The sequence below is a fragment of the Ovis aries genome, chromosome Y, assembly GCF_016772045.2.
Source record: "Ovis aries strain OAR_USU_Benz2616 breed Rambouillet chromosome Y, ARS-UI_Ramb_v3.0, whole genome shotgun sequence".
Classification (NCBI taxonomy): Eukaryota; Metazoa; Chordata; class Mammalia; order Artiodactyla; family Bovidae; genus Ovis; species Ovis aries.
In genome coordinates, this window is record NC_082741.1 from 1,128,746 (window position 1) to 1,153,266 (window position 24,521).

The following is a 24,521-nucleotide window of genomic DNA, read 5'->3' on the forward strand; positions in this document are numbered from 1 at the left end:
GTGCTGGACATGAACTTGGGATGGGCACTTTGCCAGAAACTCGGGTACAGTCAGGAGGGATGAGATGTCATGGGATTCTGTCTGTTGATGTGATTCCCAAGCACAAACACACTACACCCTCATGCATACACTCACATATACCCAGGCACAGACATTCACGGGCACACACACACACCCATGCACACGCCAATATTCACATGCTCACACACTCACAAGCACACACACCCCCATGCACACAAATGCATGTATATGGACACACAAACACTCACAGGCACACACTCACAGGCACACACATGCATAGGGACACACAAATATACACACGAACAGACAGATATACTCAATGCACACACACCCAGAAGCACACAAATGCATTTATGTGGACGCACAGGTGTTCACACAGACACACAAATATCCACATGCACCACACACACCCACATGCACACACACCCATGCACACAAATGCACGTATGCAGACACACACCCAGGCACACACGTTCACATGGATACACATACCCTCAGGCTCACACGTGCATTTACACAGATGCACACACACCCACATGCACACACACCCATGCACACAAATGCACTTATATGGATGCACAAATGTTCACACAGACACACAAATATCCACATGCACCACACACACCCACATGCACACACACCCACATGCACACAGACACACTTATATGCATGCAAACACATCCAGGTGCACACAGTCACAAGGCTGCACATACACACACCCATGCACACAAATGCATGTATATGGACACACAAACACTCACAGGCACACACATGCATATGGACGCACAAATATACACACGAACAGACAGATATACTCAATGCACACACACCCAGAAGCACACAAATGTATTTATGTGGACGCACAGGTGTTCACACAGACGCACAAATATCCACATGCACCACACTCGGTCACATGCACACACACCCAGAAGCACACAAATGCATTTATGTGGACGCACAGGTGTTCACACAGACGCACAAATATCCACATGCACCACACACACCCACATGCACACACACCCATGCACACAAATGCACGTATGCAGACACACACCCGGGCACACACGTTCACATGGATACACATACCCTCAGGCTCACACGTGCATTTACACAGATGCACACACACCCACATGCACACAGACACACTTATATGCATGCAAACACATCCAGGTGCACACAGTCACAAGGCTGCACATACACACACCCAGGCAGACACATGCATTTATATGGATACACAAATATTCACATGCACACACACACACATTCACACGCATACCCTCACATACACACACATTCCCCCAGGCACACACATGCATTTTCACACACGTGCAACTATTCATATGCACACACACACAAAACACACAGGCACTTACACGCAGACACACACATTCACATTTACACACGTATAACTCCAGGAGTTGGTGATGGACAGGGAGGCCCGGTGTGCTGCAGTTCATGGGGTTGCAAAGAGTCGGACACGACTGAGCGACTGAACTGAACTGAACGGATGCCCTCATGTACACACATTCACACACACACACACATATCCTCGCATGCACACACAACATTCACCCAAGCTGGTCTTGACCATCCAGAGAGTTCTCTGACATAGAAAAGGGAAATTTTTTTGAAGAAGAGCCATTCTCGGCGCTTACACATCTCATGGAGGATTAATCACATCCACTTATCCCACTTGAGCACATGATAGATGCCGGGCTAAAAACAGCCGCCCTCGATCACCTACAGAACATTTCCAGGCCTCGGGCGGATGACAGAAAGGAAGGAAATGCGATTTCATTTGTAATGTTTTAATTCCCAAATGTTTTGACAGCTCATGAAACGGACGGTTTTATGCATTTCTTCTTCCCCGCGTCTGACGGCACAGTCCCAAATCTCAGCCGTGAGGACCGTGACACATCATGCCTGCCTGAAAGGGAGGAGGTCCGAGACGCTGAGAGTCATCTGTGTTTCCATAAAGAAGGCAGAACGCTGATGAATTAATACTTTTGAATTGTAGTGCTGGAGCTGGAGAAGACTCTTGAGAGTCCCTTGGACTGCAAGGAGATCCAACCAGTCCCTCCTAAAGGAAATCAGTCCTGAATATTCATTGGAAGGACTGATGCTGAAGCTGAAACTCCAATACTTTGGCCATCTGATGCGAAGAACAGACTCATTGGAAAAGACCCTGATGTTGGGAAAGATTGAAGGCGGGAGGAGAAGGGGGTGACAGAGGATGAGATGGTTGGATGGCATCACCGATTCAATGGACATGAATTTCAGCAAACTCCAGGAGATGGTGAAGGACAGGGAAGCCTGGCAAGCCTGGCGTGCTGCAACCCATGGGGTCGCCAAGAGCCAGACGTGACTGAGCAACTTTAAGACAATAGCCCCGAATACCAAGAAGGATAGTTTAGATAAGAGGTCCTGGGCACCTGGAGCTCACAACAGGAAGGGGCATTAGGTCAATGGCTGGGTACATGCGCGTGGAAAAAAGAAACCAAAATAAAAAGCAAGGAGAGCAGAGGGTGGGACTGAAACTGTGCTCAACAGAGCCGGGAGCTGTGCGCTGCAGAGAAAGATGAATGTGTTATAATTACATAATTGCACAGCCCTTTGCAGGGTTGGAAACGCTTTCCCACACATTATGTCAGTGCCGCTCACAACAATCTTACAAGATGCCATTATCCAGAATTAAGAAATTACAAAGATGAGGGGCAGAATAGAGGGAGGGCAAGGGAGCGGGAGGGTGCACAGGATGGCCAGATCTTGGTTCTTCTGGAGACCCCAACCCTCCCCACCGTCCTCCTGAATCAGGATGGGCATGTTCCCCTGACAAGTCTCTTGCATCTCTGCCGGAATCCCTGAAAGCTGCACTTTCTGTGTGTTCCTCTGAGTTGCGGACACACGCTCTCAGCAGCCCAGCTGGCACTGGAGGCGGATACCCCACGGACACACCTCAGGGTCAAACCATCTTTACTTCTCATCTGCCTGGTACCCTAGTTCCAAGACAGGCACCAACACACAGCCTGGTGTTCCTGCATCAGAAACCCCAAATGACTCCTGAGACTTCCTTGCTTCACCTTTCAAGGTCAACGAGTTAAGACATCATGATGTGCTCTCTGGAATGGTCTTTTTTTTTTTTTTCATACTTATCTATTTGGTCTTCCCCATGGCTCAGTGCTAAAGAACCACCTGCCAATGCGGGAGACGTGGGCTCGATCCCTGGGTCAGGAAGAGGCCCTTGAGAAAGAAATGGCAGCCCACTCCAGTACTCTTGCCTGGACAATCCCATGGACAGAGGAGCCTGGTGGGCTACAGTCCACGGGGTCACACAGAGTCGGACACGACTGAGTGCCTGAGGGCATGCACGCCTGTGTATGCGCACAGACACACATTTATTTATTTATCTGCACCAGGTCTTACTTGTGGCATGGGGCATCTTTCGTTGTGGCACATGAATTAGGCTGAGGTATGTGAAATCTAATTCTCTGACCAGGGATTGAACTCAGGCCCCCTGCATTGGGAGCGTGGAATCTTAGCCACTGGACCACCAGAGAAGTCCTGGAGTCATCTTCAAAACAATCTCCTGTCTCTCTCCATGCTTGCAATGGCCTCTAACCAGACCCTGGGTTCACTGCCTATGGATCATGCCCTCTGGTCCATGGATGCTCTGTAGACTGTGGTCCATGGGATGCCCTGTAGACTGTGGTTCATGGGATGCACTGTAGACTGTGGCCCATGGGATGCTGTGTAGACTGTGGTCCATGGGATGCTCTGTAGACTGTGGTCCATGGGATGCTCTGTGGGCTGTGGTCCACAGGATGCTCTGTGGGGTGTGATCCATGGATGCTCTGTAGACTGTGATCCATGGATGCTCTGTAGACTGTGGTCCATGGGATGTTGTGTAGACTGTGGTCCATGGATGCTCTGTAGACTGTGGCCCATGGGATGCTCTGTAGACTGTGGCCCATGTGATGCACTGTAGACTGTGGCCCATGGGATGCTGTGTAGACTGTGGTCCATGGATGCTGTGTAGACTGTGGCCCATGGGATGCACTGTAGACTGTGGCCCGTGGGATGCTGTGTAGACTGTGGTCCATAGGATGCTGTGTGGGCTGTGGTCCACAGGATGCTCTCTGGGGTGTGATCCATGGATGCTCTGTAGACTGTGGTCCATGGATGCTCTGTAGACTGTGGCCCATGGGATGCTCTGTAGACTGTGGCCCATGGGATGCTGTGTAGACTGTGGTCCATGGGATGCTGTGTAGACTGTGGTCCATGGATGCTCTGTGGGCTGTGGTCCATGGGATGCTCCAGAGGCTGGAAGCATCTGATTCTACGTCGCTGCTGGCATCAAGTATGTGGCATCCCTGGATAGGGTGTAGCCCCAAAATCTAAGCCACTCACTGCAAGTGGGCAACGGCAAGCTTGGGCTCTCCTGTGTCCAGACTGGAGCTGGAACCAGGTATCCTGAGGGGACTCGAGAAAGGGGTATATCAGATCATTACCAGGGAGTCAGGGGTTCAGATGGGGACCCCAATGAGAAGGGGGCAGTGACAGTATGATCGCCCCCATCTTGAGCTATTTCTGCATCACCAATGGTCTGAGCCTAACTCAGGCTCCTTGGACCCTTGGATTGTTCTTCAGTTGTGTCTGACTCTTTGTGACCCCATCGGCTGCAACACACCAGGTTTCCCTGTCCTTCACCGTCTCCTGGAGTTTGCTCAATCTCCTGTCCATTGAGTTGATGGTGCCATTCAGCCATCTCATCCTCTGTCGTCCCCTTCTCCTCCCGCCTTCAATCTTTTCCAGCATCGGGGTCTTTTCCAGTGAGTTGGGTCTTCACAAGAGGTGGCCAAAGTATTGGAGCTTTAGCATCAGTCCTTCGAGTGAGCATTCATGCTTGATTTCCTTTAGGATGGACTGGCTGGATCTCCTTGCAGTCCAAGAGTCTTCTCCAGCACCACAGTTTGAAACTATCAAATCTTCGGTGCTCAGCCTCCTTTGTGGCCTAAGCTCAACCTTCAGCTCCGCTCTGAGGGCCACACTGTCTGCGTTCTGCCCTCAACACAAGCGCAGATCATTACTGCCATATTCCTCCACTTAGGGCTCGAGAGGATGGCTGAGGAAGCAAGAGAGTCAGGAGCAGGGGAGTTCCTGGTACAATCATGGGACATGCCTGCTCCACGCCTCATTAACTGTCTTCAGAGCTCTGTGCAGAGGGCGTGCGTGAGATGTCACCCAGCTGCAGGCAGTGATGGATGGAACGGTCTCGATTCGCTCGTGGAAAGAACCATTTAAGGGCTTCCCTGGCGGCTTGGTGGTAAAGAATCCACCAGCCAATGCAGGATATTCATGTTCCATCCCCGGTCTGGGAAGATCCCGCGTGCCACAGAGCAACTAAGCCGCCGGCAACTACTGAACCTGTGTCTCAGAGCCTGTGCTTGGCAGTAACAGAAGGCACCACCTTGAGAAGCCCTCAAGCACCTCAACTGCAGAGTTACCCCGCTCTGTGCAGCTGCAGAAAATTCCACACAGGAATGAAGACCCAGTGCGGCCAATAAATAAAGAAAACTACTTTTAAAAAACTAATTAAGCATCTCATCTTCATAAATGTATCAACCTATCTTTTTTTTTTTTTTTTCCAAGGGAAAAACTGCCGTGCTCCGGGAACTGGCTCTGAACTTGGAATCAAGTCCACGGTTTTTGGTAAGGCGCAGAATAGACGTTTCAGAGTGATGTACCAGGGAAGTCCTCTACACGCGAACTCTCAAGGTGCAAACTCGCAAAGATGTGAAGGTGCGTTCCATCAGCCTCAGGCGTGAGTAACACTGCAGCTCGCCCTCCGTCTACTCTGCTGACAGCTCTTCAGCCCTGCCGTCTCCCACCGCCTCCCCCTGCTCAGTCACTAACTCCTCTTGCCTGATTCTGTCGATGCCAGCCCCTCTGTGCCAGCTGTTGCCCTGGGCGACTGTCCCTCTCACGGTACCGTACTATAAGATTGAAAATGTTTGTCTTGTGTTTGCTTTTTGTGTATTGTTTGTGTGAAAAGTACTATAAAGCTAAGACAGTACAGAACTATACAGCCGATTGGGTTAGTTGGGTGCCCAAGCTAACTCTGTTGGACCCACAAATAGGACGTAGGGACGTGCTCCTGGAATGGAACTCGTTTGCACGTAGGGGACGGACTAAAAAGAATGTCAGTAAATGACGTAAAGGGGCACAAAGACACGTCAGTCCTACAGACTCCCCCCACCATCCAGGGATCAAGGGCACACCCTTTTGAGAATTCACACAAGTCATACAAATACGCATGCATCTAAGGAAGTAATTCGTATAGTATATGGTGGCGTGTGTGCTCAGGTGAGTCTGACTCTCTATGTGACCCCATAGACTGTGGCCCACCAGGCTCCTCTGTCCATGGGATTCTCCAAGCAAGAATAATAGAGTGGGTTGCCATTTCCTTTTCCAGGGGATCTCCCCAACTTAGGGATTAAACCCAAGTCTCCTGCATCGGCTGGGGGACTTTTATCACTGTGCCACCTGCAAAGCCCCCGTTCCATGTACATATATCTGTTCATGCATGTGTCTCCAGATACAGATACAGATAAATATTAGTATATCTATTTTTTGGTTTCACCATCCCCCAAATATTTTCCTCCTATGTTCTAATATCATTGGTTATGACTCTCCAATATTACTGCTTTGTATCTTCTTGAAACAGAAAATACAGTGGAAAAGAGTATCGGCAACATACGTGAAAGACACGGATTAGCAGTCAGAATAAACAAACAGGGGCGAATCCAAAAGAGAAAGCCTAATATTTAACAACTTATGAGCAACCTAGATAGCATGTTGAAAAGCAGAGACATTACTTTGCCGACTAAGGTCTGTCTAGTCAAGGCGATGGTCTTCCCAGTGGTCATGTATGGATGTGAGAGCTGGACTGTGAAGAAGGCTGAGCATCGAAGAATTGATGCTTTTGAACTGTGGTGTTGGAGAAGACTCTTGAGAGTCCCTTGGACTACAAGGAGATCCAGCCAGTCCATTCTAAAGGAGATCAGCCCTGGGATTTCTTTGGAAGGAATGATGCTAAAGCTGAAGCTCCAATACTTTGGCCACCTCATGCAAAGAGTTGACTCATTGGAAAAGACTCTGATGCTGGGAGGGATTGGGGGCAGAAGGAGAAGGGGACGACCGAGGATGAGATGGCTGGATGGCATCACGGACTCGATGGACGCGAGTCTGAGTGAACTCCGAGAGTTGGTGATGGACAGGGAGGCCTGGCGTGCTGCGATTCATGGGGTCGCAGAGAGTCGGACACGACTGAGCGACTGAACTGAACTGAACTGAATGTTTCCAACAGCCACATGCATGGAAACAACCTGGATATCCACCGGCAGATGAATGGATAAAGAGGATAGGTGACTGCCCACGCATGGAGGATCAGCCACAGAAAAGAATGAGGTCATGTCATTTGCACCAACACAGGTGGGTGCAGAGATGGTTATAATACGTAAGGTCAGCCAGACAGAGAAAGACAAATACCATGCAATATCACAGATATGTGGGGTCTTAAAAAAGAAAGGGTACAGACGAACATTTTTCCAAAACCGAAATAGAGTCGCAGACACAGAAAACAAACTGACGGTGACTTGGGGGTGAAGGCACGAGGGATGAATTGGGAGATGGAAACTGACATACACACACTAGGACACATAAGACGGATAACTACAAAGGGCCTGCTGTGCGGCACAGGTAACTCCACTCGATATTCCGAAACGATCTAGATGGCTAACAGTCTGAAGAGAGAGTGGACACATGCATATTCATGAACGGTTCACCTTGCCGTACTCCTGAAACTAACACCACTCTGGAAATCAACTTACAGCTCCAACATTTTAATAAATACATAAAATTTCATCAAAAAAAGAGAGAAAGGCTAAACATCACCAACTCACTGGACATGAGTTTGAGCAAACTCCAGGAGACAGTGAAGGACAGGGAAGCCTGGCGTGCCGCGATTCCTTAGGGTCACAATGAGTGGGACACGGCTTAGTGATCAAACAACAAAACCAGACACCCCCTAAACAAAAGGGGAAACGTGACAAGCAGACGTTTCCAAAAAGGCAACGTTCAGATGCCAAGTAATCCCACGGAGACTGCTGAACCACAGGGTGTTTCGGAAAATGCTCATTAAAACACAGCTAACCCCGTTTCCTGCTCCAGGATGCAAGCACCCAGCAGTTGACTCAAGCTGGCAAACACCAAACAGTCCAACGCTTAACGTGCGTAAAGAAGGTGCAAAGCATCTGGAGACAGTGAGAGACTTTATTCTCTTGGGCTCCAAAATCCCTGCAGGTGGTGGCTGCAGCCATGAAATTAAAAGACGCTTGCTCCTTGGAAGGAAAGCTATGACCAACCTAGACAGCATATGAGAAAGCAGAGACATTACTTTGCCAACAAAGGTCCGTCTAGCCAAAGCTATGGTTATTCCTAATGTATGGATGTGAGAGTTGGACTGTAAAGAAAGCTGAGTGCCAAAGAATCGATGCTTTTGAACCGTGGTGTTGAAGAAGACGCTTGAGAGTCCCTTGGACTGCAAGGAGATCCAACCAGTCCATCCTAAAGGAAATCAGTCCTGAATATTCTTTGGAAGGACCAATGCTGAAGCTGAAGCTCCAATCCTTTGGCCACCTGATGGGAAGAACTGTCTCATTCAAAAAGACCCTGATCCTGGGAAAGATTGAAGGCAAGAGGAGAAGGGGACGACAGAGGATGAGATTTTTGGATGGCGTCACTGACTTTAAATGGACATGAGTTTGAGAAGGCTCTGTGAGTCGGTAAAGGACAGGGAAGCCTGGCGTGCTTCCGTCCATGGGGTCGCAGAGAGTCGGATGTGATCGAGCGAATGAAAAACAAAATCACATTGCATTCTCAGCACTCAGACTGTGCGCTGGAAAAACGGTCTTCTAAGACCAAATGGAATTCCCAGGAAGCATTGACATAGGAGGTCCTTCTAGTCTTATAATGCCACTGCCTTTGATGTTCCCAACAGAAAGAGAAATGGCGGTCTGCGGAAGACCAAAGCTGCAGGGAACAGCAAAAAACCAGAAAGAACCCACGCATTCTTACCCCAGAGAAAGGATCTGAACCACTTCATGGGTGCGGGTGGAGGACTTCAGGAGGACAGGGGTCAATAATCTGCTCTGACATACCTCAGCGTGGGCAGCTCTCAACATTTAATACCACGTGCAGGGTGATCAACTCTGACCTCCCCCAGGAGACGAATCCAAGTGTGTGAATGCATGCGTGCCGAGTCCATTCAGCAGTGTCTGACTCTTTGCGACCCTGTGCACTGTAGCCCTGCCTGGCTCCTCTGTCCATGGGATTCTCCAGTCAAGAACACGGGAGTGGGTTGCCATGCCCTCCTCCAGGGGGTCTTCCTGATTCAGGGATGAACCCCTGTCTCCTGCACTGCAGGCAGAGCCACCTGGGGAAGCCCCAAAATACCAGGCATAGGTGATGAATTCAATCTCCAGCCCCCCTCTCCCTGGAGGTCAGAGGGTTAAGACTGAAAAGTCCCACCCTTTAATGGCCAGTTACCAGCCCCCACCCTAGGGGAAGTCCCAAAGGTCACACATTTACATAACAAGGGGAGTCTTTCAGGTTCTCAGCACTTGGGAAATTCCAAGGGTTTTAGGAGGGCTGAGGCAGAAAAGGGGACAAAAAAAAACCCCCAAACCCAAATATATACATCTATCATAGACCACAATATCACAAGCATCAAGAAAGAGGTGGGCAAAATGAAAGATGGCTTACTTTCAGACAAGGAACAGCAGCATCTGAAATCTCGACGCTCCCTAAAGTAAGTTAAAAATTCCCCCTCCTGTTAGATTTGTTCAGATGAGATGATTATAGTAGAGTCATACACACATTATTATATTACCATTGGAGAAGGACATGGCAACCCACTCCAGTGTTCTTGCCTGGAGAATCCCAGGGACGGGGGAGCCTGGCGAGCTGCTGCCTTTGGGGTCGCACAGAGTCGGACACGACTGACGTGACTTAGCAGCAGCATAATCGTATAAGCGTACAGTCATATACACTTATAAGTAAGTATACTGATACTTATATAGTCATATAACATAATAGAGCATATTATAGGTGTAGTATAGTATACTCTAGTCAAAGCTATGCTTTTTCCCGGAGTCATGTGTGGATATGAGAGTTGCACCGCAAAGAAGGCTAAGAACCAAAAAATTGATGCTTTTGAACTGTGGTGTTGCAGAAGACGCTTGAGAGTCCCTTGGACTGCAAGGAGATCCAACCAGTCCATCCTAAAGGAAATCAGTCCTGAATATTCACTGGAAGGACTGATGCTGAAGCTGAAACTCCAATCCTTTGGCCACCTGATGCAAAGAGCTGACTCACTGGAAAAGACCCTGATGCTGGGAAAGATTGAAGGCAGGAGGAGAAGGGGACGGCAGAGGATGAGATGGTTGGATGGCATCACTGACTCGATGGACATGGGTTTGAGCAAGCTCCGGGAGTTGGTGATGGACGGGGAGGCCTGGCGTGCTGCGGTCCACGGGGTCACAGAGTCAGACACGACTGAGGGACTGAACAACAAGATACGACTTGTAAAAACGTAACCACCACGTAAACATAGAGAAATATGAGCAAATGATTAAGCAGAAGGAGACCTCTTCATCCTACAGTGGGTTTGTTTCCCTATTTGTAAAAATCCTCTAAAAGGTGGTTTAGAAATATAATCTGGTCAGTCGAGAAGGCTCGACTCAAAAAAATCAATGCACAATGTGAGGACTGGCAGTTGAGGTTTCTTTCGCGCAAAATGAGGACTGCAGGCCAGCAGACAGCACTTGAGATAGCACTGAGAGACTGCTCCAAAGAGCCAAGAGGGGGAAGGTCGGGGTATAAGTGATTTTGTTGAAGGGGGAGTACGTGCAATGAAACACGTATTATTTTATGCAAGGTTTCTGCTCGTCACGGGGAGCGGTCACCACCATGCAGGGCTTTTCAGTGCTTTTCTAGATATGAGGAGATGAAATAACCGGGCTTGTGAAATGGGCTCCCGAGAATACCCAGCCCTCTGAAGACCTGTCCTGCCAGTCTTTCCCGGAGCAGTCTTTCCCATCCGCTGTCCACGCTGAGCCCCTTTCAGGGAGCGCGAAGGTCTGCAGCTGCAGCAGCGCTTGGTTGAGTCCTTGCAGAGGTGGACAGAAGATGCCCATGGCAACTGCCAGTGTGCTGCTGACAAAGGGTAAACACAAAGAGACAGGGGCTTCCCTGGTGGCTCAGCGGTAAAGAATCCGCCTGCAGTGCGAGAGACCCAGGTTCCATCCCTGCGTTGGGAAGATCCCCTGGAGAAGGACACGGCAACCCACTCCAGTATCTTTATGGACAGAGGAGCCTGGCGGGCTACAGTCCACGGGCTCACAAAGAGTCAGACACACTTAGCGACATAGAACAGCACCCATGTCTCATCCACAGGAAGAAATGAGATTTTAAATGGAACCAGAGGGGAACCGGCTGATACAGGAGAGGTGGGTTTTGCTGTCCCGGTGACGGACATGCGATTACAGCTGCTGCTGGCTGCTTGCTGGGGACAGTCGCCTCTGCTTGTTCGCATCTGCCAGAATCTGAGCTCCGTGGGTGGTCCCGGAATTCCGGACCGAGGGGAACCCGGAGGCGGAGAACCGGCGACGGTCACGGTCACTGACGGCGTCCACCCCGCCCCTCCAGAGCTCTGACCATCGCGGTTGCTAATGTGCGAGATCCCACAGAGAGGACGAAATGAATTCTGCGCACCTGCCAGGACTGCGGAGGTGGGTGATTTACCCGACTCCCCTCGGGGAGTCAGCACCTCCCACGGAAAAGATCACGGCTCGAGGAGGGATGTGATTCAAGCAAGAAGCCAGATGACTGCGCAGCAAAGACACAACCTGACTGGTCACAGCGACAAACGTGGAGACCTACACGCACTGCATATGGGCCGGGGACACCGTTCCACACGCACATCAGCAGACGTGTTGTGGGAGGTTGGGGTCCACGTACTCCATGTCTGTGTCCCTTAGCTAGGGGCCGCCCTGGTGGCTCAGACTATAAACAATCCACCTGCGATGCAGGAGACCCGGGTTCGATCCCTGGGTGGGGAAGATCCCCTGGACGAGAGCATGGCAGCCCACTCGAGTATTCCTGCCTGGAGAATCCCACGGACAGAGGAGCCTGGCGGGCTACAGTCCATGGGGTCGCAGAGAGTCAGACACGACTGAGCGTCTAGCACACAGAGCACATCCTCTAGCTAAACAAACTCCTTCTCGAGAATTTATCCTAAAGAGAAGACCACACGGAAGATCCCAACAGACATCTCTCCAAAGAAAGACATACGGACGGCCCTCGGGTACCTGAAAAGATGCTCAGCGTCGCTGGTTATTAAAGAAATGCAAATCAAAATTCCAGTGAGGGGACACCTCACACTGGCCAGATGGAAATGAAGCGAAAGTCGCTCAGCTGTGTCTGATTCTTTGCGGCCCCATGAATATACAGTCCATGGAATTCTCCAGGCCGGAATACTGGAATAGGTAGCCTTTCCCTTCTCCAGGGGATCTTCCTGATCCAGGGATCTAACCCAGGGATCTCCCGCATTCCAGGTGGATTCTTTACCAGCTGATTCTTTACCAGTACAGTATGGAGGTTCCTTAAAGAAAAAAACATGAACAATACATCCGCCATCTGACCCTGCAATCTTACTGCTAGGAATATATCTGAAGAAAGCCATGTTTAGAAAAGATAGCTGTAACTCAACCTTCACAGCAGTTTTGGTGGCAATGTATACTTGCCCAGGCATTATGGAAAACGGTATGGAGTGTTGGCAAAAAACTAGAAACAGAGCTATCATACGATCCTGTGATCCCGCTGCTGGGGCATATACCTGGAGAAAATGATAATTAGAAAAGACACGCACACCCCAGGGTTCATCGCAGCACTCTTTACAATCGCTGAGACATGAAAGCAACCTCAATGTCCATCAACAGATGAACAGAGAAAGATGCGGAGCCTGGAATCAGTAACACAGCGGTGTCAACGAGGTTAAAGCCAGATCTGCCCGCGGACCAGAGCAACACCCCGAGCATCGCGGCCTTTACCTTGAAAACCCACCAGCCCAGGAGCTTCTTGACGAGCCGGGTGCCCCAGAAGACGTGTCTGTAGAGGTCGGTGTCCACCACGCCGGGGTCGGCCAGGCTGGCGGTCACGGGGACGCCCCGGGCGCTCAGCAGCGCCTGCAGGTGGTATGTGAACAGCACCAGGGCCAGCTTGCTCTGGGCGTAGGCTGCGTGCGCCGAGTAGCTGGTACTGCAGGAGCAAAGAGGGGAGGCTGTGAGACCCGGGCGTCTGGATGCCGACGCTGCCCTGGCCCAGCCGTGGACAACAGTGCCAGGCACGGGTTGAGGGCACCTAGAGACGTGCCCGAGGTCAAGCGGGCTGTGCTGAGTCACTCAGTCGTGTCCGACTCTTTGCAACCCCGTGGGCTGCACCCCACCAGGCTCCTCCATCCGTGGGATTCTCTAGGCAAGAAGACTGGAGTGGGTTGCCATGCCCTCCTCCAGGGGATCTTGCCCAACCCAGGCATCGAACCCGGGTCTCCTGCACTGCAGGCGGATTCTTTACCGAGTGAGTCACCAGGGGCGCCCACGTGTGTTACCTGCGCTGTGGAGCTCTCCTAGGATGCTACAGGGTGGGTACTAGGGTGGATATTTCACCCAATATAGGGTCAGGGGACTGGCTGGTTTAGATCCGGAGGCTCGTGGCAACAGTTGCTATGGGGCTTGGTCAGTTCCGGAGATGTTTATCCTGTGATTCTGGAGCAGAGCTGCCCACCTGTGACCTTGCTATAGGCTCCACATCACTTTTTCTTTTCTCCTTGGAGTGTTTGACACTTGGGGAAGACGCCAGGACAGATGCGCTCCTCTAGCGCACAACGACCACCTCCATCCACTCCCTTTTTGACTTTCTACCATCAGGCACTATTTTATGAGGTTGGACGTGGGCACCACTTCCTGAAAACCACAGGGCTTTTTTCCTGGCGGTCCAGTGGTGAAGGCCTCTTCACCTTCCAATGCAAGAGGTGTGGGTTTGATCCCTGGTCAGGGAGCTAAAATCCCACATGCCTTGTGGCCGAAATACCAAAGCGTAACACGGAAGCAATATGGCATTAATAAGAAATTCCATAAAGACTTTAAAAACAGTCCCCATCAAAACAAAAATTCTTTAAATAAATAAATAAAAACATAATCGTTGGTCACCTATACCTAACCTTTCCCAGAAAGTAGCGTTCCTGGAATGTAGAAAAGAATTCACTGCAGAGAAAATACCACTCCAGGCAAACTAACTGTGGTGGCTTCAGTTCAGTTCAGTTCAGTCGCTCAGTCGCGTCCGACTCTTTGTGACCCCATGAATCGCAGCACGCCAGGCCTCCCCGTCCATCGCCAACTCCCGGAGTTCACACAAACTCACGTCCATCGAGTCGGTGATGCCATCCAGCCATCTCATCCTCGGTCGTCCCCTTCTCCTCCTGCCCCCAATCCCTCCCAGCATCAGTCTTTTCGCTAGTAATTTTATGCGTAGCTACACATCCTGCGTAGAATGAAGAGCTCGTGAACATCTCTACCGGGGACTTTCCGGGCAGTCCAGTGGCTGAGGATCCACCTGGCAGTGCAGGGGCTGGGTGTTGCATGCCTGGTCAGGGAGACAAGATCCCACATGCCTCACGGCTAAGAAAAACCCAACACACAAGAGACGACGGTGTACAGCAATTACATTCCAATAAAAGTTAAACAGAGTAAATAACAAGGACCAGTTTGGAGGCTTTCATCCTTTTCTTTTCTTTGTCATCAACAATAAATCTGCAAATGAAAAACCCAAGTGATTTGTGTTTAAAAAGAACAGCTAGCACTTACTGTGAAAGGGACATTAAAACCTGATAACTCTCCACAAAAAGGAACAGAAGCAACACTGTAACACACTCAATATCGACTTCAGAAATGGCCCACACAGGGAAAAAAAAAAAAACCCAAGTCTGAAATGGCCCACACGGAAAAAAAAAAAAAAAAAAAAAAGTCTGAAAAATAAAGAAAACCAAGGAAGTCTTCCTGGCAAAATACTCCACGTCTGGTTCATCGGGGATCGGTCATTTTCTTCATGTCCGCAGTTCTTTTTCTGTAATTTTGTGGATACGAATGCAGCCCCACTTGTGTTTCTTCTTGCGGTTCAACGTGCCCCAGAGTCTATGTTAGTTTACATCTTCAGCCCCCGTGGTGACTCTAACATTCGGAGAGAATCCATCCACGGAATTCACCCTTGTGGGAATTTAATGCAGACAGACATTCAAAAGAAAGAAATCCATCCTGACATGAGAAGCAAAAAAAGAAAAAGAGAAAAAACAGCACTCGCTGGAATTCAATGCCTCTTATGCACAAAGGCTCTTACTAAACAGGAATTGAAAATTGCATTAAATGAACTAAATGGACTCAATGATTCAGAAAAGCAAAGTCAGGAAACATGACCAAGGGAAAACACATAAGAGGGAAAAAAAATGACAAAACGGAAAGGGAAATATTTAAACGTAGAAAACAGGAGAAGCAATGATAAGGCTGAGAAATGAAGCCACGTAAGCGTCATTGCCTAGTGAGGCTTTCTGGAAAAAAAAATTTAAAAACCACCTCAAGCTGTTTTGTAAATTGCACACGTGGGCTCTCGGCTGTCAAAATGTGACAACCACATCAACACCCTCGGGGACTCCGTCCCACCTCCTGCCATTTCCCTGGGCGGCAACTTTCTTCCTTGTCAGCAAGCCCCCACTATGTTGCCGGCCAGCAGCCAGCCACTTGTCACAAGAGGCCACGTGCAAACTCTGAGGTTCTTTCGGGGGCCCCTGCAATTTAAGCTGGAGAATAAGCCCCAAGTCCTTTGTCTCAGCGATGAGTCAGGGCAGGTCGGCCAAGGGTGACGCAGGACGAGTTTCCGCAGAGCATTTGCCAGGGGAACTCCAAACACATCTTTTGTTGGAGGGAGGAAGGGAGATGATAACACAGCAGAGTTCCAAGCACCAATTCCCTCCCCGGGATCCGTGACAACCCCCCAATTATAGTCGAGATGCCTGTTTCTGGCAAGCTGTTCCTCTCTCTGCCCAGCAGGGGAGGAGAAAGCTCCAGGAATGAGGGGGTTATTAAGTACGGGGAGATAAAGGCTCAACTTTCCCGTTGGCTTTGGACCATGTCAGCAAGACGTACATCCGTCTGCTCCTGAATTAACAGGGCCGTTTGGGACGGACGAGCAGTCGCGAAGTTAAGAAAGAGGACACCGGAAACGTGCAGGTTCCTTAAAGGAAAATTGACGCATGACAGAATTATGGCTTACCTCTACGGAGACGAGTATGGAGGTTCTTTAAAAAAATGAACAGTGTTCACTGCAGAACTACTGAGGGTAACCAGGACCTGGAAGCAACCTAGATGTCTGTCAACAGGTGAATGGATAAAGAGAATGTGGTGATATGTGCATGGAATATTACTAAGCCATAAAGAAGGGAAGAAATTGGGTCATTTGTCGCGATGTGGATGGACCCAGAGAATCATCTGTCATACAGATGATTGCAGTGAGTCAGAAAGGGAAAGACAGTTACTGTATATTAACGCATGTATAGGGAATTTGGACGGAGAAGGCTATGGCACCCCACTCCAGTACTCTTGCCTGGAAAATCCCATGGACGGAGGAGCCTGGTGGGCTCCAGTCTGTGGGGTCGCGAAGAGTCGGACACGACTGAGCGACTTCCCTTTCACTTTCCACTTTCATGCATTGGAGAAGGAAATGGCAACCCACTCCAGTGTTCTTGCCTGGAGAACCCCAGGGACGGGGGAGCCTGGTGGGCTGCCGTCTATGGGGTCGCACAGAGTCAGACACGACTGACGCGACTCAGCAGCAGCAGCAGCAGCAGGGGATTTGGAAAACTGGTTCTGAGGAACCCATTTGCAGGGCAGGAAGACAGATGCTGATGTAGAAACAGGCATGCGGACACGGGGTCTGGCGGGGGCAGCAGAGGGCGGGAGGAACTGAGAGAGGAGCGCTTCCATCTATACGGCGCCATGCGCAACAGAGCCAGCTAGTGGGAAGCTGCTGAGTGGCACAGGGAGCCCGGCGGTGTGGCCTGCGATGACCCAATGGGCTGGGATGGGGGATGCAGAGGAAGCTCGGGAGGGAAGGGATTATATGTACGCATATAGCTGCTTCATGCCTTGTACAGCAGAAACTCACACAACATTATAAGCCAATCACACTCCAGTGAGAAAAAAAATATGCTAAATCTTTGTGAAAAGAAGAATTATGGTCCTCTACTATAGCACGGAGAAGAGACGACGCAAAAAGTCAATACTTGTCTCTAAAGGATAAAAAAAGAAAAACAAGAGTCCAGGTAATTTCAGGAGTGGCTCCCTGGTGGTTTGAAAGATACACATCCACGCTGGAAATGGAAAAGAATCAGAGCTGAGACACCAGAGAACAGGATTCCCATTAGAGTTTCTAAGTAAAGCCCCGAGGGACAAGAGACACAGTTGGTATTGAAAACAATGAAGAGATGATTACAATGTTAACAGCCAAACTGCTCCTCTCTCAGTTCCTCCCACCCTCCGCTCCCCCAGCCAGACCCCGTGTCCGCATGCCTGTTTCTACATCAGCATCTGTATTCCTGCTCTGCAAATAGGTTCCTCAGAACCAGTTTCCCAAATTCCCTTTACAAACTAAAGCACCGGCAGAAGACATTCACAAAATGTCTACGCGACTTGCTTCGAAACAGGAGGCTTTTAGTAAGTGCCCTTTGTAACACACGGCCTCAAAACGTAGAACTGAAACCATAAATATACCTTTGTTTTCAATAAACAGTAACTTATTAATATAACTGCCTCATAAATATTGGAAGGTCAGTCTAAAACAGAAGTAGAGATATTACTGTGATAGCCTTTTTGTTGGAAAGGCAAAAAAAAAAGTTTCTTCTATACTTTTATGTTCGGTGATGCGGGCATGCAGATTAAACCAACACATGTCAGATTAACAAGAGAAACACTTGTTAATTTCACTTCTAATTTCACAGGTCTGGGGGATTCCGAACGCTCGGGAAGTCCTCGTTCCTCAGAAGTTTCTGTTTTTAGTTAGATAAGGGAAGTTCCAGGATGGCATCTTTCTGCATCTGTTGCTTCGCAGTGGCCTTCAGCTCAAAATAATCTGTGTATCCAAGTGGCACATTTTGAGTTGGCATGTTCAGATCCCTGTCACTTTCTCTATCTTAAAGGCAAGAGAAGGAAAGGGGAAGGATGGTATTTTAGACACAATATACGCAAATCTGTGTACTGAATTAAAGACTCGATAACTCTCTAAAGGATTGGTTCTTGATGAGCAACCTAGGAAAGCGTTACTTAGAGATGGTAAATCTTCTCGTAAATTGCAGCAGCGTGGTTTTTTCGGTTGAGAAGAAGAAACTGGACCTTGACTTCCACATTTGATGCAAGCAGTAGTGGTGTTTACAAGGCTGAGTGTTGTATTTGGTCTGGGTCTGGCACTGAACTCAGAGCCAATCTAAGCCCACCGCAGTAAGGATACTGGGACCCCCGAGACCAGGCGCTAAGTGGACACAGTGAGGAAGGGCATCCATTGTTAGCAAGACACCAGTAATGGAGTAGATCATATATTTGCACTAAAAAAAAAAAATAAAAAAAAAAGTTTTTCAAGTTCTCATCAGAGAAAAAATAGATACTGTCCAAAGGGCTTCCCCCTGGCTCAGTGGTAAAGAATCTCCCTGTGATGCAGGAGACCTGGGTTCGGTCCCCTGGGTCCAGAAGCTCCCCCGGAGAAGCAAATGGCAACCCACTCCAGTGTTCTTGCCTGGAGAATCCCATGGACAGAGGAGCCTGGCGGGCTACAGTCCTTGGGGTCACAGAGAGTTGGACACGACTTAGCTGGTGTTCCAGTCCTTAAGACTTTACCTTCCAGCGTAACAGATGTGAGTTTGATCCCTAGTCAGGGAATTAATATCCCTGCATGTCGCAGGGTGTGTCCAGAAAGTAAAAAAATTATATATGGGACGAGGATATGTTTTAAAGCACGAGGAATATAGCCAGTATTAGACAATAAATACAATACAACCTTTAAATTTATACACTATATATTAATATGGAAATGGCAACCCACTCCAGTACTCTTGCCTGGAGAATCCCACGGGTGGAGGAGCCTGGTGGTCTACGGTCCATGAGGTCACAAAGAGTCCTGAGCAACTAACACACGTGCAAATAATGATATGAATATGATAATATATGTGACTATGCAAGTATAATTATGCTTATATATACAATTATATAAATATTAACATAATTATTTAAGTTAAATAAGTTTAACTGTGCAAGTTTAAAAGTTATATATTTATTTAACAATTATATGTTTAATATATTGTATAATATATGCAACATTATACAATAGTACATTTACATGTCATTACATAATATAGTAAATATAAATATGTTAAGATTAGATATATACTAGCTATATACTTATATAAGTATTGTTGTATATAAAAATTAATATATATAATATATAACGATATGATACTGGTTGGGTTGCCATTTCCCTCCTCCAGAGGATCTTCCCAACCCAGGGATCAAGCCTGGTCTCTCATATCGCAGGCAGATTCTTTACCATCTGAGCCACCAGGGAAGGTCCATATATTTAATGTGTAACATATATGATTATATATAATAACATACAATACGTGTTTGTAGAAGCCTTTCCCTGCTCCAGAGGATCTTCCCAGACCCAGGAACCGAACCGGGGTCTCCTGCATTGCAGGCAGATTCTTACCAGCCGAGCCATCAGGGAAACCCAAGAATACTGGAATGGGTAGCCTAGCCCTGCTCCAGGGGATCTTCCTGACCCAGGAACCGAACCGGGGTCTCCTGCATTGCAGGCAGATTCTTTCCCAACTGAGCTATCAGGGAAACCCAAGAATACTGGAATGGGTAGCCTACCCCTTCTCCAGGGGAATCTTCCTGACCCAGGAACCGAACCGGGGTCTCCTGCATTGCAGGCAGATTCTTACCAGCCGAGCCATCAGGGAAACCCAAGAATACTGGAATGGGTAGCCTAGCCCTGCTCCAGGGGATCTTCCTGACCCAGGAACCGAACCGGGGTCTCCTGCATTGCAGGCAGATTCTTACCAGCCGAGCCATCAGGGAAACCCAAGAATACTGGAATGGGTAGCCTAGCCCTGCTCCAGGGGATCTTCCTGACCCAGGAACTGAACCGGGGTCTCCTGCATCGCAGGCGGAATCTTTCCTGAGCTATCAGGAAAGCCCCAATAAACCATCACGGAAAAGAATAAAAGAGAAGAGAATGGATAGACGTGTATGGAGAAGTCACTTGGCTCCAAGGCGGAAATTACAACACTGTACGTCAACTACGCCTCATAGACTAAATTGTAACCATGCTTCACGGGTTTTCTCACGTGTTGAAGAATATACTAGGATTTGCCTCAAAGCGTAAATATAAACACACAGGTGTGACCGCAAAACAGCACACGGTTCCTGATCTCCTCTTGCTGCACATCAGCGATATTGCGCTTCTGTGTGCACTGAAGGTCTGGGCGAGCTCCGTGTGGAGGAAACCTCCTGGCGCCGAGTTTCAAAACAGCGTCTGTTCATCTCACGTCTCTCTGTCACATTTCCGTCATTCTCCCTGTATCCTTCTTTTACATTTTGAATCTGACAGAATCTTTATTTCAGAGTGCCGTAGTCCTGACTCGAAGTGAAGGGCCGGTTGTAAACGGTGCTCTGCAGTTCTGACATGACATTGAACAGCTGTGAGTTGCTCGGTTATCAGCCAGGTGCACACAAGATGGAAACAAGTAATAGAGAAAGTTTCGGTAGTCAGGAGATTCATCTTATGATCTCTTCAGCGACATATTTCCAGCCTACTCTAAATCAAAGGCCTGCTTTCTCACACTCTTTCAAGTCTTTGCATGGTGATCATATTTGTTCTGTTGAGCTGTGATGAGTGACCTTTGATGTGACCACTGCAAAAAGGTTGCGACATTCATGCAGAGTGAAGTCAGAAAGAGAAAAGCAAATATCGTTTATTAACACTTAGGCGAAGCGTGGAGAAATGGTAGGTTTTCAGTTGATAAGTCGTGTCCGACTTTTGGCCAGCGCACGGACTGCAGCCCGCCAGGCTCCCCCGTCCGTGGGATTCTCCGGGCAAGAATACTTGAGCGGGTTGTCATTCCCTTCTCCAGGGAGAGAAATGGTATAGACGCTCTTATTTGCATAACAGACACAGACACACGGATGTAGAGAACAAGCATATGGACGCCAAAGGGGAATGTCGGGGTGGGAGGAATTGAGAGACGGCGATTGATACATATGCAGGATTTTGATACATATATGCCCGATTGATACTATGCATAACATAGACAACTAGACAAGTACTGAGCGCACAAGAACTCTCCCCAAAAGATTACAAGTCGCTGAGATGAGATGGTTGGACGGCATCATGGACTCCACGGACATGAGTTTGAGCAAGCTCCGGGAGTTGGTGATGGACAGGGAGGCCTGGTGCGCTGCACTCCATGGGGTCGCAAAGAGTCGGACACGACTGAGCGACTGAACTGAACACTCAAGGCTCAGAGGACAGTTAGCATTCTTCAGCAATAAAGGATTTTTTTTTTTAATGAAGGTCTGTACCCTGTTATTTTAGACACAATGCTATTTATTGCACATCTAAGAAATTACAGGCTAGAGTAAGCATCGCTTTCAGATGCAGTAGAAAGAAAAACCAATTTGTGCAGCTCGCTTTCATGCGATACGTCCTTTATCACTGCGGTCTGGAACCAAAACCCACAGCCCCTCCCAGGTCTGCCTGTGTTGGTGGCTGCAGTTTTTTGCTTTTTTTTTTGGCCACGAGAGAGGCTGAGCTGCAGACCAGGAGGTGGGAAGCGACGTCGCCTGGGACAAGTACCCTGTGCAGAGCGTCGCGTTGACAGGTCACCTTGCCTCCCCGACTCACCTGCTCTGGAGGTCGTCCAGGTTCAGCTCCCCCACGTAGTGTGTGGCCGAGGACACGGTCACCACCCGGGCGCTGCGGCCAGGGGCGCCCGACTCCTGCAGGGTGTCCAGGAGGAGGTTGGTCAGCAGGAAGTGCCCCAGATAGTTGACGCCGAAGTGCTCCTCAAAGCCGTCGTCCGTGGTCCTCTGGGGCACCATCATCACGCCGGCTAGGGACAAAGGGGGCGCTCAGGAGAGTCAGAAACGAGTAGGTGGGTGGGGTGGGAAGAGATGAGACTCTACACCATCCCGTAGACGACGGAGAAGCCCCTAAACTCCAGGACAGTATCTCTGGTCCTAACTCCCAGCACCCCTGCCCACCTCAGTGTCCAGCTCTGTCCACAGCAAATAGATGGGGGGCAGGTGGAAACAGTGACATACGGTATTTCCTTGGGCTCCAAAATCACCAAGGATGGTGAGTTCAGCCACGAAACTAAAAGATGCTTGCTCCTCGGAAGGAAAGTTATGGCCAACCTAGACAGCGTTTTGGAAAGCAGAGGCATCGCCTTGCAGACAAAGGTCCGTCTAGTCAAGGCTATGGTTTTTCCAGTAGTCATGTATGGATGTGAGAGTTGGACCTTAAAGAAAGCTGAGTGTCAAAGAATTGATGTTTTTGAACTGTGGTGTTGGAGAAGACTCTTGGGAGTCCCTTGGACTGCTAGGAGATGCAACCAGTCCATCCTAAAGGAAATCAGTCCTAAATATTCATTGGAAGGACTGAAGTTGAAGCTGAAGCTCCAATACTGTGCCGCCTGATGCAAACAGCTGACTCATTGGAAAAGACCCTGATGCTGGGAAAGATTCAGGGCAGGAGGAGAAGGGGACGACAGAGGATGAGATGGTTGGATGGCATCAGTGACTCCATGGACATGAGTTTGAGCAAGCTCCGGGAGTTGGTGATGGACAGGGAGGCCTGGCGTGCTGCAGTCCATGGGCTCACAAGTGTCAGATACAACACAGCCTCTGAACAACAGCAATAAAGTGCAGAATCGATGCAATTGCGCTTGAATCTTCCCGAAACCATCACCACCCCCCTCTACCTTCAGTCTGTGGAAAATTGGCTTCTGTGAAGTTTGTCCCTGGTGCCAAACAGTTTGGGGACCACTCATATAGCACCTAAAATCTGATGAACAAAATATTGGGTTTCCAAAGAGATTGTTTATCTTTCCTGTAAGATCTTCCAGAAAATCTCAAAAGAATGTTTTGGCCAACCCAATAGATTGGGAGTTTGGGGCTGACATATACACACAGCTATATTTAAAACAAAATGTGCTTTAAGCTGTGCTAAGTCAGTCATCTCTGACTATTTCACTGCAGCCCACCAGACTCCTCTGTCCATGGGATTTCTCCAGGCAAGAGTACGTGAGTGGGCTGCCATTCCCTTTTCCGGGGGAATCTTTCCAACCAAGGGATTGAACCTGCGTCTCCTGCATTGGAAGGCAGAGTCTTTACCACCTGAAGGTGAGAAGTGAAAGTGACTGCCGATCAGTCGTCTCTGACTTTACGACCCCACGGACTATACAGTCTGTGGGATTCTCTAGGCCAGAAGACTGGAGTAGGTAGCCTTTCCCATCTCCAGGGGACCTTCCCAACCCAGGGATCGAACCCAGGTCTCCTGCGTTGCAGGCGGATTCTTTACCAGCTGAGCCACAAGGGCAGCCCTGAGAAGCCCCGTAAAATAAAATGCCTTTTAAATATTAAAAAAAAAGAAAAAGTCAAGGGGCTTGGCAAAGTTCACACAAGCAAATTACAGACCTAGAACCAACGTCCATTATTTTAAGACTACACCCACTGATCGTCTTTCTCCCCAAGACCTCTACGTAAACAAAACAGGTTTCCTCAACTAGAGACATTTTCTGCATGGTGGTCAGCTGTCTAAAGGTATGTGGTTCTGAAATGAGAAACTTTGCTACAGTTTTAACATATCAACTGAGTTTGCTGTTATTATATGATGCTAAGCTCAAAGATGTTCTAAAATGTTGCCCTGTATTAAACAGTAGTCAATAAAAAGTAATATATATACAACGGAATATTTAATGGGTGTGTGTTCAACGTGTCCAACTCTTTGCAACCCCATGGACTGTAGCCCCACCAGGCTCCTCTGTCCACGGGATTCTCCAGGCAAGAATACTGGAGTGGGTTGCCACGCCCTCCTCCAGGGGATCTTTCGAGGGATCGAACCTCCATCAAAGGCAGATTCATAACCCGGCGAGCCAGCTGGGAAGCCCACCGTGGAATGTTACTCAGCCACGAAAAGGAATGAAACTGTCAGATGCACTGATGTGGACGGACCTAGAGTCTGTCATACAAAGCGCAGTAAGTCAGGAAAACAAGTATTCATGC

General features: G+C 48.8%; 1 protein-coding gene across 1 annotated transcript in view; it reads right to left on the bottom strand.

Annotated features, from left to right (window-relative positions):
* LOC101115005 (dehydrogenase/reductase SDR family member on chromosome X) overlaps positions 1-24,521 on the bottom strand; it is a 138,383-nt gene that overhangs the window by 2,573 nt on the left and 111,289 nt on the right. Inside the window, exons 5-6 of the mRNA XM_060408593.1 lie at positions 22,141-22,348; positions 13,191-13,398 (exon numbers count right to left, since the gene is read on the bottom strand). Coding sequence (XP_060264576.1) covers positions 13,191-13,398; positions 22,141-22,348 — 416 coding nt within the window. The remainder of the gene's footprint in view (positions 1-13,190; positions 13,399-22,140; positions 22,349-24,521) is intronic.